General features: G+C 47.3%; 1 protein-coding gene across 21 annotated transcripts in view; it reads right to left on the bottom strand.

Moving 5' to 3' along the window:
* Nucleotides 1-15,084, bottom strand: part of CADPS (calcium dependent secretion activator) — a 220,750-nt gene that overhangs the window by 7,483 nt on the left and 198,183 nt on the right. For all 21 annotated transcript variants that reach the window (XM_054076643.1, XM_054076638.1, XM_054076644.1 and 18 more), the window contains one exon: nt 14,486-14,593. In XM_054076643.1, the coding sequence (XP_053932618.1) occupies nt 14,486-14,593 (108 nt within the window). The remainder of the gene's footprint in view (nt 1-14,485; nt 14,594-15,084) is intronic.

Here is a 15,084-nt window from a genome sequence, read left to right as displayed (position 1 = left end):
TTACATACTAGTAGCTTAAGGTCACTTCAGCTTTTGTAAAGAGTGGGACAAAACCAGGAATGCTTATAGGGCTGGGTTGTCAGCAGGGTAGCAGAGGGATTACAAGGAACCTGTGACTCTGCCTCTTTCTGCCTTTACTGGTAGTTTTTTTGTGTGTGAACAAGTGCCATACAACAGATTGAGGCTGGTATAAAGGCCTGGGACTGTGCAAGAGCACCCCGCTGAGCCTCAGCTGTGCTTGCAATTAGCAATAGGCATGAAATGATTATTGTTGTGGTGGCTGATGGCAATCTGAAGTGACAAGTTTTATGGGGGAAGTTGTAGTAGGGATGTTCAGCAAGTTTCTGCAAACCATTAATCGAAGGCTGCAGCGCAGTTTAGTCAAAGCTATTTTATGTCATTCCAAAGGTCTCACAAGGATGCTGAAAGAATATTTTTCTGCTCTCAGTGCCTTGGAATGGAGTTTTTCTAGGTCAGGGATTCTTTACTGCCCTATTTAGTGTCAAAAATACCCATTTGCCTCAAATTAGCAGAAAGCTTGTAGTTAAGGGCTGGAGATTAGGCATACAAAATTACTCAGCAGGTGACTGCTGGGTGGATTTGGGGGTTGAGAAGTCTTTAAAACCGACTACAAGACATTATATACTTCTGACAAAAGAACATAGTAATCCTACCTGCTTGCTTTAACCACTGTTGTTTGTCTATTATTATGTGCTTTAATGCTCATAAGAGCAAAACTACTGGTGATACTACTCAATTACCATAGTAACTCTCCCCTATGACCTCTCATTTCAGCACTCGCTTTCCAGCCAGAACCAATCCAAGCAGGGCAAATCTATTTAAAACCGTGGCACACATTGCACAAGGAGGCTCCGAATGCCGTCTGGCTCCCTCTCTTTGTCCGGGACACAGACTTGTTTTGAAATGCTCAAAGGCAGCTTTGAAATGAGCCCTTGAATTCAAGGTGTTTCAAAGGTGAGGGACTGGATGTCGGGTGGCTGCCTCGGCAGCAGCCCCGAGCCAGCCCGCACAGAGTGACGGGACCACAGAGGTGGGAAGGGAGAGAAGAACGTACTGACTACGAGTCTTATTTCCCAAAGATAAACTGAGCCTGCTCTCAAGCAACAGCCCTCTCTCAAAGAGACTCAATCAGCCAGGAAACAAAAATAAATGAAAAAATTACCGACTCTTTGTATCTTTGCATCCCCCTCCAATGGGCCAGAAGCTCAGCTGGTGGAAAGAACACTGGGGTTGTGCTGATTTACAACTGCTGACAGTACATGACAGCCAAGAGAGCTGTGTCCATCCCCATCCCGGGCAGCTCTGAGATCAAATTCAGTATTCGGCGTTGTCACATGCGTTCACGGCAGCCACCTCCCCTTGACAGGTGTTGTCTCCGCGGGGAAGGTAGGGATGCAGCCACAGCAGCTCAGGACCGTGCTTTCCAGGGACCAGCTCTGCACAGGCAGCTGCACGAAGACTTGCACAGCGAATGGGAGCAGGAGCTGTTGGTGAATTCTGCCCGCCCAAGGGACTGGCACGTGCTCCTGCGTTTGCTCACGGTGTGCTCTGCACATGCACACAGGCTGCAGGCCTGCAACCCAAAGCCCACGCAGGTCGACGGCTATCGTGGAAGGACCGCTCTTGTCCCTCTAGTCTTTCGTGACCACCAAGTTGCTCCTCTCCACCTTCCCTCAATGTTTCTTTTGCTGTTGACCCCAGGCATTGCAATTAGAAAACTTCATAAAGACAGAAACAATGAAGTGCAGAGCCTCATGGCCAATGCAGTTTCCCTTTTTTTTTTTCTTTAAAAAACCAAAAGAGATGTTCCCCAAGCCTGAATGTACATGGCAGCATAGGCGATCCCAGTTTATGGGATGCCAATTTGAAGGCCAGCTCAGCTGAGATGTTGGATGTGGATGACAGCAATAGTGGGACAAAGCGCGCCTCCTGCCCTGCTCCCAGCCTGAGCTAGTGAGGTCTCGGCTGGGCTGCCGGAGCTGAGCCCTGGCTGTTTCTCAGGCCATATTTTAGAAAGCTGGCTTAATTCTTGAGCTAAGACACATGGTGGTGGTCCTGGAGGTGGACGTGGCACAGCTGAGGCAGACAGAGAGCTGCAGTCCCTCAGGTGCACATGTAGCTCCGGTCCTCAGTGTTGATGAGATGGGGACAGACCTGCCACACGATGAAGAAGGAAGAGGCACATCTCTCTCCTGCGAGGATACATTTTCTACGTGGCAAGCGGAGGCGTGCTCATGCAGTTATCCTCACCCCTTACAGCCATCAACTTTTCTTCTCGCTACTCAACAGAGCCCATCCTCCGTGTCAGGTCTCACTCCACGGTGCCCTGCTCACCGGCCCCCTCTTCCCTGCCATTTGCCAGGGAACCAGAGGAGCCATCCAAAGGCAGTTCAGCATTTTGAGCTACAAAACCTCCTCCAGCACAGAGGGCCAATGCTACAACCGGGTCAGGGGCTCAGCCCCATGGGCAAAGAGCATCTGGCTCGGTTGTGTCCCAGCCGCGGCTACGGGTGGCATCAATAATAAACCAGTGACTCTCTTGATTTACACCTGCTGAGGATTTGGCCCGTTCCCCAAAGCCTTGCGGGGCCAAGGCTCAGGGGACCATGTATTACACCTCTGAGCACGCCTGGAAGCAGAGAAATTGGTGTGACATTGCCCACATCACAGAAATGAAGTTTAGCGGCTGCGGACCTAAAAGCACACGGCTAACCAGAAAATAAGCAATGAGTTAATATCACGGGCATTGATCAGCTAGTCTTACAATTAATGCTTCCAATAAAAAAAAAGCTCCCCCTTTTTATTCAACAGAATAAGAAATTAAACACTTGTGGGCTCATTCTAAAGAATGAATGAAATTGAATAAGCTACCTAGCACTTGAGATTCCCAGCGAGTGCTTGAATAGAGCAAACCTCCTGAGTTGAATGGATTGCCTTTTGGGACCAATTTGTCTCTTTTCACTCTTTATTCCTCCTTTTTTGCTGACAGATGTACAAAGGCGGAACTGCGCTGTGCAGCTTAGCTACATGCACCCACAGCAGCTGTCACTTTTGTCGAGCAAGTTAATCAAGCAAATGCCACCATATCCCACTTTCTATAAGGAACAACATGTTATAGACAGTAGTCTTGGGAGACGGGGAGGGAGGGAGAGAGACTTTATTTTAACTTTGAGTAGCTGGTATTTTTTTTCTCCCCTCTGTGTGTAAAAAAAAAAAGGGAAGGGGGGACGGAAAGCAGCCAAAGCCGGTAGCACAAGCTGACACTTTTGTTTTCCCGTAGAACAAATATTTAATATGATTTTAACTCTAATTTGTACTAGAGGGAGAGCTGTCCGGTTTTAATTAAATTTAAGGGACTTAGGGGAACACGGTTAAAAAAGAAATGGAAGCTTTTTGTTTGCGTTAACGCTTGTTGATAATAATATATTGATTGTCAATTGCTAAGCCCAAAAGATTAGTGTAGTAAATACTATTATCTGAATGCCACAAGTGAAGTGCTAGCTTCCCGTCCCCGCTTTCCCCTTTGTGAGGCAGTTTGAATCACTGGTTGTTATTTATACATTTTCTTTGATAAAACCAACTTGTGTGGCTGATTTTTTTTAAACCCTGCCTCATTAAGTGCATAATAGCATTTACGTGCGGGGCTTTCTGCTTTTTAGCCTTTCAAGCTTAAGCTTATATTCCTCTCTCACAACCATGTTTCAAAACTTGGGATGTTCACAAACAATTGGATACACACCAATATTGTATATATCAGATGCTCTCTTGCTATTGCCAAGGACTAGAAAATAACAGAACATTATCCGCAAAGAGTAAATAAATAGTTATCGTCCCGCTACGCTGCCGCCCACCGAATAACAACACTGTCTGATCATTAGTTAGCTTTTCTATTGTATGTAATTCTTTAACTGTCGTTAGGTATGCAAGAGTTGACATCAAAAGTAGGTCTTTCGGTGTAGCTCTCCAGATCCCACAGCAGCAAAGCACCGAGAGGGCTCCAGGCAGCCCTCGCTTTGCTGTTGGAAAGGTGATTTCCCCTCAAATCCACACACTTCTAAAAGTATCTTCTCTTTCAGAAAAGAAATTTAAGTTTTGGTAGCAGATTGCACTGTGCTAATTTAACTTCCCTGTAGGGTCTTTGGTGCACGAATCAGAAGTGTTTGGGATACGTGACCTCTTTGCCAGTCTCTGGACTCTCTGCTTGCATCTCACCCATACGAGCAAAGCTTCCGTCAGCCGTGCTTGGCAGGACTCTGCCAATGCCCAGGCAGGTGGTCCTCACGAGAGGCAACACGACCCTCATTTTCTGAATTAAACCTCTCTATAAACACTGTACTAAATTCTAGAAATCTAATGAAGTGCCAGCAATTTAATAACAACACCACCCACCCCACCCCCCCGAAACCTCAGGGTCTCTTTTTCCTTAAATTTTATTATTTCATTCTGTCAAAGCCGCATGAATCTGTGTGGAGCCTCCCAGGTCACGCTCGCACTGAGCCATTACTGAAATAAACGTCTGCCCTGCTTTTTCCTGGGATTTTTTTTTGTATTGTTATAATGCTATCACTGCCAGGATGCACAGTGTATTCTTCCACATCCACCCCAGTGCTGCAATTTCTGAATGCCTTTTGCTCTAGTTTATATTCCTATAACTATGGAATTTCATTCACGTTGACAATGGAGCTATATGAGAAAGTTACAAAGTCAAAGAGGCTGGATATTAAAATAATTTGTATTATTATTTAATAAAGTCATAGCCCCAGCATTGCATAATAGGGTTAAGCTGCTAGCCAGAGCGACTCATCATCTGTCTAGGGTGCAAAGTGGCATCACCGAATTACATTATCTTCCTCCCCCCCTTCCCCTTCCCCAAAATAAACCACAAAAAAACTTCACGTAAGAGCTCTGCCTTCAAACAGGGAAGAGAATTCAGAATGAAAGCTGAAACGCAGACCCAGACACATCAAAGTGCCGCACGCTTTTTGCAGTACATATGGTACCTGTGATCACCCCCTGCTCGGGAGCGCAGCCACCGGGAGCCTCCGGCTGCCGCTGTGCCCCGACTCGGCTGGGAGCAGGGCTCAGCAGGTTGCTGCCACCGGGGCTGGCGGGAGGTGTGGGGCTCCTTGTGGACACATTGGCTGCGTGTCCTGCTGGGATTGCACAATTCTCCACTCGCCAAAGGGGCACAACTCATCCTGCATGCTCCTCGCTGCAAATTTCTCTCAGCTTTTAAGCCACAATAATTTTATTCTGTATATCATGCCATAAATTTTGTGGCGAGAAAGGAGGATTGACATCTTTTGCGTCAGTGGGGCCAAGGTCCCCAAAAAAACGTCCAAGATCATCTCTAATACTCTCTGCTTTCAGTGCTTCATAAAATCAGTTAACTACACCTACATGTGTTTTGTGCAGCTGCGACTCCGCACACTGAGGTGGGTGAAGGTTTGTTTACTCCATCCGTCAGTGGCTTTGCAGGCACTCCGGGAGCCCTGATCACACAGCAACGGATTCCTACTGCAGGTACACAGCCAGAAGGGGACAGAAAAGGACCTGGAGATGGTACTGCACCCTCACCAAGGAGAAACAACTCTGCTGCTAGAGATGCAACGGCTTGCATTTACTCCGGGGTTTCCAAGCTGTATGTCAGGGTGGTCTATCCTGCTAGCCAGATGCCAACACCTCTGCCTGGGCAAAAGCCACATATTCACATCCCGGGCAGAGGTGAGGGCAAGGCAGCTCTGGAGACAAGCCAATGTCCCCCTGGGTTTCTTCCTTGGGGAAAATCTCACTGGAAGAGCTACCATAATGTTGGCTCATTGCCTCCTCCAGCCAGGGACGCCCTGGTCCCAGCACACCGGGACAGCACACCCTATGCCAGCCTGCACACTGACCATCCACAAATAAAGCCCAGCTCAATCTCTGAGGAGGGAAAACCCAGCCTCCTCAAGCCATGCACTGGTCAGGACTGGATGGAGGGCAGTAGGCTGAGGAAATTGTGAAGGAGACAGCTATTTATCTATGTCAGTGTGCCAGGGGCAATGCGGCAGCTGATGCTCTGTGCTCTTGGTGATTCAGGAAGGAAGTCCGCTGACGTTGATCCTGGCAGCACCTCTAACTAACTTCTCTCTCCTTCACAATGTCCTCAAACTAAGGACACCTCACGCTCAAACTGCAAGTTTGCAGGCTGAGAGCCTCATTGGGTGCCTCCTTTCCTCTCTGAAACCGCACAGCCCCAGACCGCAGGTATCACATTATATATCTGCAGGAAACACAACCTTTCGGGTAAAGCCTGTCCTGGCTATGTGCATCCCTGAGCTGGAAGACCCTGCTGGCATGCAGCACCCCACGTACCTGCACTCAGAAGACAGAGCTCTTACTGGGGTCCTGGGGACACTGTTAGGCTGGGGCTGAGCGCTGGACCCTCTCTCCCTTTGCTGTAGACACAGCTCAGCAATGTGCACAGCACCTGCTGGGAACTGTCAAACAAAACCCCTCCAAACCCTCTGCTTCACAGGATTTTGCAGACCTTGGTTTTCCTAAATGAAAGCGCTTCTGCATAAGAAAGTATAAAGGCATACGCTACACACACAAACCCACTTCTGTATGGATGCTTGTTCTCAATTACTTTTTTAAACCTATAAAAATTCTCTGCTTATTTCCATTTTTCAAAAAAGAAATGGAAGCTGACACGTTAAAATCTGAGTTTCTATATAAAGCAGCTTAGTAAAACACAATATCCACGCAGAGTGCTGCTTTTTTCTGTCCCGATTGAGGGGCTCTGTTAGTGCAAGGCAGTTAGGAGATAAGCAGATGCAAAGTTGCTCAGTAAGATGCAACACAGCAATGCATGCTATAGGATACCCTAATTGTATTTCCTATCAGATTGAATGGAAAGCTCTGACAAAGTAAGACTCGATAGACTTTAGAGGGCTCCTTTATAGCCTGCAAATTCAAAAAAGGTAGCTAGAGGCTGCCAGGGTGTCCTGGTCTTACACACAGAGGGGAGCAGCTTCCCTGGTATCATTCCTGGGGTTACAGACTGGAGAAAACACCCTCCCTGCCTGAGTCCTGCTAAGCATTTTTGAACGCTGATATCATACACCCAGGGTGAGGTTTAAAGGAGCACCGGGAAAGGAAAGAGCCGTAGATCAAGAGAAACGAAGTGACCTGGGACGGCTAATCTCACACGCACTGCTGGCTGGCTCAGGCAGCGGCAGCGATTGTGTGGAGCTGGATTGCAGTGTGAGGGAAAGGAAAAGAGGGATTGGAGGCGCTGCTGGAAATCAGACAATTCTTCATTGTCCATGCAGGGGCCGTCAGCTCACCCCTGCGTGCACCAGGAGTTTCTTTGGGCTAAGGCCCTTTGCAGAGGCTGGAGGAAGGGAGAAAAGCTGCTGGCAGTGGGGGGCTCAGCCCGTGGCTGCTGTGCTCCGGGGCTGGGGCTCAGCCCCACACATCCACGTGCACCAGGATGCCCCAGCTCTTCCCACGCCCCTCGCACAGTCAGGCTCAGCCGGCACCGGTGCGGGCTGGGGTTCACAGGGAATGCCAACACCTTCCGGCTGTCCTTCCTGACCCACGAGACTGGAGATTCAATTAGCTAAGGCATCTTAAAGGACCCTGGAAGGCAGCTTCAGCTCAGAACGTACTATGCGAGTCGCACGCAGTTGTATATGTGCACAGACAGCTCCCGGTCAGGGAGCAGAAAGGCTGCTCAGAAAAAGGATCTCTGAGGATGCATTGCTGCCTGCAATACAGTACGATGGCACCTCCTGCCCCAAAACTACCTTGGCTACTCTCATCTGCTGGGAAAGAAATGATCTTTCACTTAGTGCCGGCCCTAAACCAGAAATCTCTGACACTGAAAAGCACTGTGCGGATGATGCTAGCAAGCCTAGGCTGACCTTAACGTAACAGAGCAATCAGTCTGCCTTCTTAGAATGATTAATGGAAAATCTCCTCTGGAAAAGAAATCAAATTAACTGTCTTCAACCAAATGTCTACTGGAACACGAAAAGCTGTTCCGATAAAGACATTTAGGAGGGAAAAAAGCCCTTACGAGCATGTAAAATCCAGTGACAGATCTAGGACTTATTTTATTAAGACTCTCTCTAAAATAAATTAAATGGAGCCTACTTAAATGAGCACTTCAGAAAAGAAACCTCACTAAGGAGGCAAGAGGCCACATGCGAGTGCACGCTTGCTGTCGCGTGAAGCTCATATATGTGAGTATTAAAGGACAAGGGTTGGCTCTGAGGAGTGGTGTCCATACTAAGCTCCTCTCCCCACTCCTTCTCGGCACATGGGAAGAAGAGGAGGCTGCAGAAGGATGCTACATGCTCTGCCCCCTCAGAAAGAGAATTTGTCCCTTCCTAGAAGACGTACAGGCAATCCCTATCACAACATCATACTCTTTCCCCAGCAAAGGTTCCTGCAGTGGGACTCACTCCAGGTCCAAGTCCTGCTGAACCAGCCGAGGGCTGTGGCAGCCTCTGCAGCGAAAGCTGTGCTGCTCCAGCTCCTCCAAATATGCACGAGGAGAAAAAAAACGCAAGCGGCACTTCCTCAAGATCAGTCTGCCTAATTGTCTTCATCTCACAACTCACTCAGGAACGGGGGGAAGAGGGGAGGAAAAAAAAAAGCAAAAAACAACACAGAAGAAATAGCTCAGTGGAGGCCATATCAGGATGGGAGTGGGAGAGAGTTAGTGCCCTAATGAGCAGTCTAGCTGCGTGGGAGGGAAACAGGTTGTTGTCTGTCTAAGAGAAAGTGGTGAGCGCGGCTGCAAGCAGATATTATATGGGAGCCCGGCGCGCAGCCTGATATCCGTTCTTCCCCTGATCCTGCAACCCATACTCCTGTGAGTAATTCCAACTCACAGTGAGTAGCTCCACTGACTCACAATCAGGCTTTTGGGTTCGAGGAGGGGAAGGAGAAGGGAGGGTGAGAAGGGCTCCCTTTCGATTTGATTGTGCTGTGCAAGGCTTGCACTCTAGCAAGAAATGCCATGATCCTGCAAGCACGCCTTGAAGGAGCTGCCAAAATTCGAGTGGGTACCCCTGCTGAAGGCAAAAGCTCTGATTCCAAGAAAAAGCTAATGTCTAAGTGGATGCCTTGCTGAATTAACTGATCTAGCTGTCAATCTGTGCTTTTTAATTTTTCGGTGTACTCAGGTGTGGCGTCAGGTTCCAAATCAGTAGGTACTGAAACATATGCTGAGCTGCCTGTGGATGCTCCAGCAAAGCAGCGAGAAGAGCTCAGTCAGGGGCCTGGAAGTTTGTATACGGATTTTGCTGAAGCCTAAGATGCACAGAGTGCCCTGTATCCTCATTTCTCACTGCCTCTGATATTCAGAAGTCGGTTACCAGCCAGGGCAGGCACCTCTGGAAATATGAGGGCAGTTCTGAGCTGCGTCCTGTGGCTCACCGCTCCTGCTGGGCTCCTGGCTGGAAGAACGGAACAAGAATCCACCACCTGCAACATCAGCCTTGGGATATCGCTGGGGCTTCCTAAAAACCCAGCTGAGCTGAGCCTGAGGAACAGGCCGGGCCGCTGGAGCCCTGTCCGAGGGCTCGTGCCTCCCTGAGGGCGGCAGGAAGGAGATGCTGGCCCTGCTAACATTTGAGCCACGGCCTTTCCTTTGCTGCTGGGAGAGGACAGAAATGACTGTCCCACTGCGGATGGCACAGGGCACAGCTCTGCCTGCCCAGACCCTGCCATCAAGACAAAAAACTGCCCCCGCCTTGCAGAGATGAACGGGCTCGCTTTCTCGTTTCAGGAGAAAAGACTCCGTCTGCTCTCCCGGCTGTGACACAGCCCTTCGAGGAAGCCGAACATACACGGTGACAGTGAAGTGGTAAAACTGCCTTCTGCAGCGCGGCCGGTGCTGCCGCCTCAGTGGGCTGTATCACTGCGTGATTAAGTTCTTACCAGACTTTCTGGTAAAGGCAACCTTCCTGATCTGATAACTGCCAAGGACAAGCCAAATACGCAGGGTCAATCTATGCACATTTAATCCCCAGAAGGCAGATTAAGTGTATAATTGACCCATATAATCCATGTATCATCTCCAGTGAAATGTTTTCTATGTCCGGTTTAGGCAGACATGAGGCCCATAAGAAAGCGATCAGAGACACAGTATTACCCTTGCAGTGGATTTCATCAAAGTTAGAGATGGCTTTTTAATCACTGATCTCAGAGACTGCTAGATTTAAGCAGATGAACTAGCACTAAGCACATCTGTTTTAATCCTGATCTTCTACTCAGGCTGGTGTCTTCAAGAAGTACAAGGAGGAAAAAAATAAATTAATTTTTTTTTTAGGTCCCTGCAATCTTAGGAGCTTCTCTTGGTGTTTTGATCTCTCATATCAAAAGCATGTTTTTGTTTTTTTCGGTAAGATATTGAATTAATCATCAGAGAGAAAAATGCCATCTGCGCTATTTAGGGACTGCATCAGGATGCTGGAATTCGCAGGATCTCGAGGAGCTCACTCGACGTTCAGTAGCCTTTTGTGTACGTGCTACTCGCCTGTGACTGGGGAGGAAATATTCTTGCTATGTTTTACATTAGTGTTTACCGAATTACAAGGAAGAAAGGTTGGCATTCACACTATCTACTAGTCAATCACAGACTTTCTGGATCACATATGTTCTGATGGGTTGAAACCTATCCTGTGACTATCTAAGGGTGTATGTAAAGATATACACATGTACATGTATAAATAACTTCCACCAAAGGGCACAATGCTTACAAGTAAAACTCCCAGTGCCCTCAGACAAAATTATGGAGGTATAAACTCTGATTCTATGAAATTCTGAGTATCTCAAGCCAAAGAGGATCTGAATTTTGTAGGATTGGTCTGAAGACTTGAGATCACTCTGAAGATATTTTCCCACATTTAAGATACAGCTGCCCGCCTGCCTCACTGTTCCTATCAGCAGTCACATTCTGCACGTCAACTCTCTGCCCTTTCCAGAGAATAAGTGATAGAATTTTACTTTCTATCAGGTACTACACAGAAGTTGCGCTTTTATCTGTGCTGTGTGCGAAGCATCACGGTTTCAACCCCAAAGAGCCCATCCATGCACAGGAACACAGGGAGCGGATGCTATGGTGCTATTCTGAAACTCTTCTCTCTATCAACGCGCCTTATTACAGTGTTTTAGCTTTAAATGTTATCAAATTAGTGAGTCAGGCCAAGTAAATAAGTCATGTTACTCTGCAGTAAACAGCACTGCCAAAAAGCTAGTTAGGTTTTGATTACCAGCAGAACTCCACGATCAATCTGTTCATTCAATGAACCCAAGAATACAGATTTTTAAAATTAAAATGACTCTGTTTCGAGGGAGGGGGGGAAACCCTGACTAATTTGCAGAATTAAGAGGATTAACACACAGACCACACAGAAATATTACAATAATCTTCTGCAAACACAAGTATCTCCCAAAGAACACAGCCCTGTTCTGCAGGTGCAAGCAGGGCACACGATGCGGGGGAAGAGAGATGGTTCCTGAGCTAAGAAATTAAGGCAATTTCCAAAAAAAAATGCATTAACCCTGCTTCTGTTGGGAGATAGACTAACACACTCTGCAGCCTCTGCTCCTGGGAGAAAATAAAGGGGAAATGAATGGAAATGTTGGGCAGGACTGCAGAGAAATGTGGAGATTAGGAATATTGCACTGAAAGCGCAATAGGCAACCTTGCAGTGTGCACCTCTGCTCCTGGGCCACTCATGGTTGCAAAGAGAGGGGATTTATATTGCAAGTGTCTCTAATGTGACCTCACCGAGAGCAGGGGAACTGCCTGCAGGCAGATTTAAGCTGCTTACCTGCCATGGCTGCATGTATTAACACATAACATCCTAAAACTGCACCTAAGCTTTTTGTTGGGGTAAGCCAGCATCGCTGCACTACGGCAGCTGAGGAGCCGGCCTTGAAAGCGTTAATAATCTCATTGCCTGGAGAAGAGTCTCTCAGCTAAGAGGATTGCTCCTCTGCTGCACTAGCGGAAGCGAAAGCAAAATCAGGCCCAAGTAATTCAGCATCATAAATGATTTTTGATCATTCCTCTTCTCTTTCTTATTAAAAAGGTAGCTGGCACCTAAAATGTCCTCAGAAAACAGGACCATCGGTGTAGATGGAGCTGAAAGATCTCGTGGCCGCGCTGTTTCGCTGTGTAAGGGTGCAAAGGGCTGCGGCTGAGACCAAGCTCAGGACAACGCTGCTGAACATTTGCGCCTGTCCCTACTGAAATGTTGGTGAACGCAGCACCGATTTAAACGGGGTCTGGGCCCAGGTGATCTCTCACGTACTCATAAACCCTGCTGTTATGGCCCTACCAGCAGCACCTCAGCCGTGCTGAGACCTCACCTCAGGGGCAATTTGCTTCTTCCACTGCAACCCGGCAAAGACAATACATGAGCACTCAAAACACAATTCAGTTTTTGGGTGGCTAAGGCTTGGTGCATCCCCTTCTCTCCTTGTGAACCAGGGGTCCCGCAGCTCGCCCTGCTTGCGGGTGCATGCTCACGTACACAAGACACATGCAAAGAGTTTGCCAGCACTGACCCCGGTGCCGCCCTGCTGGCACGGAGAACGGGGATGGGGATGGGAACCGGGACAGGAACAGCTCCCACGTGCTGCTGCTCCTGCCTAGCCAGCGTGGGTCAAAAAAGGCAGAGCAATGTAAAACCCCGACTTTTGATTATTTTATTCTGCACGGGGAGACTTGAGGAAAGCAGGGAAGGAAAGAAAGGTTTTGCACTTTTTGCTTTCCATCAAGGTAGCTGGGTTTTTTTTCTTTTCTTTTTTTTTCTTTTTTTTTTTTAACGTCAGTGGTTAATTTGTTTAAAATATGGCTTGGTAAAACTAAGTACAAACAGATCAAACCGAAATAAATATTTGTATTAATTACAGCCTTTTCAAAATTGGAAATAATGGTCCAAAGGGTACAAACACACCAACTGTGAATCATAGGGAAAGGATGAGGGAAAAGGCAGTGTGGGCATTAAAAAGAACAGTCCAGATGAGCTCTGGAAATTTAACTGCTCATGGAATAAATTTCAACACAAACGAGCAATGCACTCGCAGGCCTGCTGCAGATGGAAGTGACAGTCTTTTGTTTTATGTTTTGTTTTTTCTCCCCATGCCTGCTTGATGGGTGATTTGCGTCTGGTGCTCTGCGCTGCAAAGTCTCCCCAGAGCAAGCTCGCGCGGCACCCGGAGGAGGCACTGCTGTGCTCCGTGCATGAATGAGGCATTCTCAGTGGATATGGGTCATGCTAGTAGATGTACACAGTAAGATTATTTGACTCTAATTCATGCCACTTGATATAATGTGATAAAACATTTGACATGAGAGATAAGTTCCATTTTAATCCGAGAGGATAGGGGGGAAAGAAAGAGTGGGAATTGTAAAGGAGGAAGAGGTTTCTAAGGGACAGGTAATGCGCAGAAAGAGAGGTATTGAGTGAAAGAGGAGGTTGGTTGGGAAAAAAAGCAGCTTTCCCTACACACTGAGGAAGCAAACGAGCGAGTAGAGAAAGCAAGGAAGGTCGTTAAGAGTTCCAGAGCTGGGAGACTGAGAAATGGCACTGCTGAGAAATGAAAGGAAGGAAAGTAGGAACACAAGCTGCTTCAAACAGAAACTGATATATGGACAAATACCCTCAAGGAGACTGAAACACTAATGCTGCAGGCTGGCCGTCAACAGAAAACCTTTGCTATAGAACGGCTACAAGGACAGAAAGGCTATAATGCAACAAGAGCAACAGAAACAGAGATATTGGTTAACATGCATCCAAATCCAAAACAAACGGGCATCACAGGTCACTGTTTTCTTAAGAGTCCAATGAATTTATCTTGTGCAACAGAAAAATAGCTCTGAACATCTGGGTCAGTTCCTACCATGTAATCTTCACCAAGGAGACTGTCTCAACTTTACCTTTGGTGTCAGACACCACAAGATGGTCCTCCTGAAGTACATAAGTCCATCCCAAATCAGCTATGTTTTGGTTAGCTTTTAAAATTAAAATTTACTACATTTAATTCATGGTCAGTTTTGGAGTGGTTGTCGATGAAATACACTGCAAAATGTGAGATGGCCCTTAGCAAACGCATCTGCCAAAAACCCAGCTCAAAATTTAAGATTGAGAACAATGACCCAGATGTTCTATTACAGAGAGATTTTCCACAAGCTTAAACATAGTCAAGGATTCTCTGAGAAGATGCTGTTCCCTTAAAATCCACACACAGACAGACCAAGGCAGAGTAGACTAGAGTAGAGATTTAAAGCAGGCAGAGTGCAGATATGAGCCTTAGTCAGAAAGAAAGGAAAGATTTATTTATTTTTAAAGCTATAACCAATAAATTTTCTCAAAATGTGACTTATCCTCCTGTCTTATTTTGTCACATTTTGGGTCTCTCCTGCTTGGTGTCCAAGGAGGAGAAGGCATTTACTTACATCAAATAACCTTTCTATATACATCTCCTCATTGACCTTATCACGCAGGACATCCTGAGAGTGGCGGACAAATGTCACATAGGCATCAGCAACATCCATCCCCGGCTTCTGCATGGGGGAGAGAAGAAGAGAGAGAGAGAGAAACATGAATAGCGGCACAGGGGTGGCTCCTCTGTAGCCTCATTGCTGCTTTTCCTTCTCCTCCATCTCCTGCTGTCCTCCTGCAGTCCACGCTTTCCTTACCTGACGGACACTGAGTCCCACTGCTTTGTGCCCCATGTCCAGCAACACACTGGGTGCAGCACAAGATCATGCAAAGACGCTTGCTCTTTCTCTTCTTTCATCTATAGTGAAGACAGTCAGAGGAATAAAGCTCTTCCTCGACACACCGATGCCGGGAAGCTGTCTTGCTACCTTTGGTGCTGTTGAACTAATGAGCCAACCTGCAAGCCAGGCTGGGGGTTTGTTGTTTTCTCAGGTCATCTTCTCTGTGCAAGGTTTCTGAAGGTAGAAAGCTAACAGCCAGAGCTAGGCTCTCGGTTCTTCTTCTACGGTGTGAGGATGTGTGCAGCAAGCAGCTGGCATTGCAGGAGGCATAA

The sequence above is a fragment of the Cuculus canorus genome, chromosome 11 (assembly GCF_017976375.1).
Source record: "Cuculus canorus isolate bCucCan1 chromosome 11, bCucCan1.pri, whole genome shotgun sequence".
NCBI classification, from domain to species: Eukaryota; Metazoa; Chordata; class Aves; order Cuculiformes; family Cuculidae; genus Cuculus; species Cuculus canorus.
This window is presented reverse-complemented; position numbering and strand designations above follow the sequence as displayed.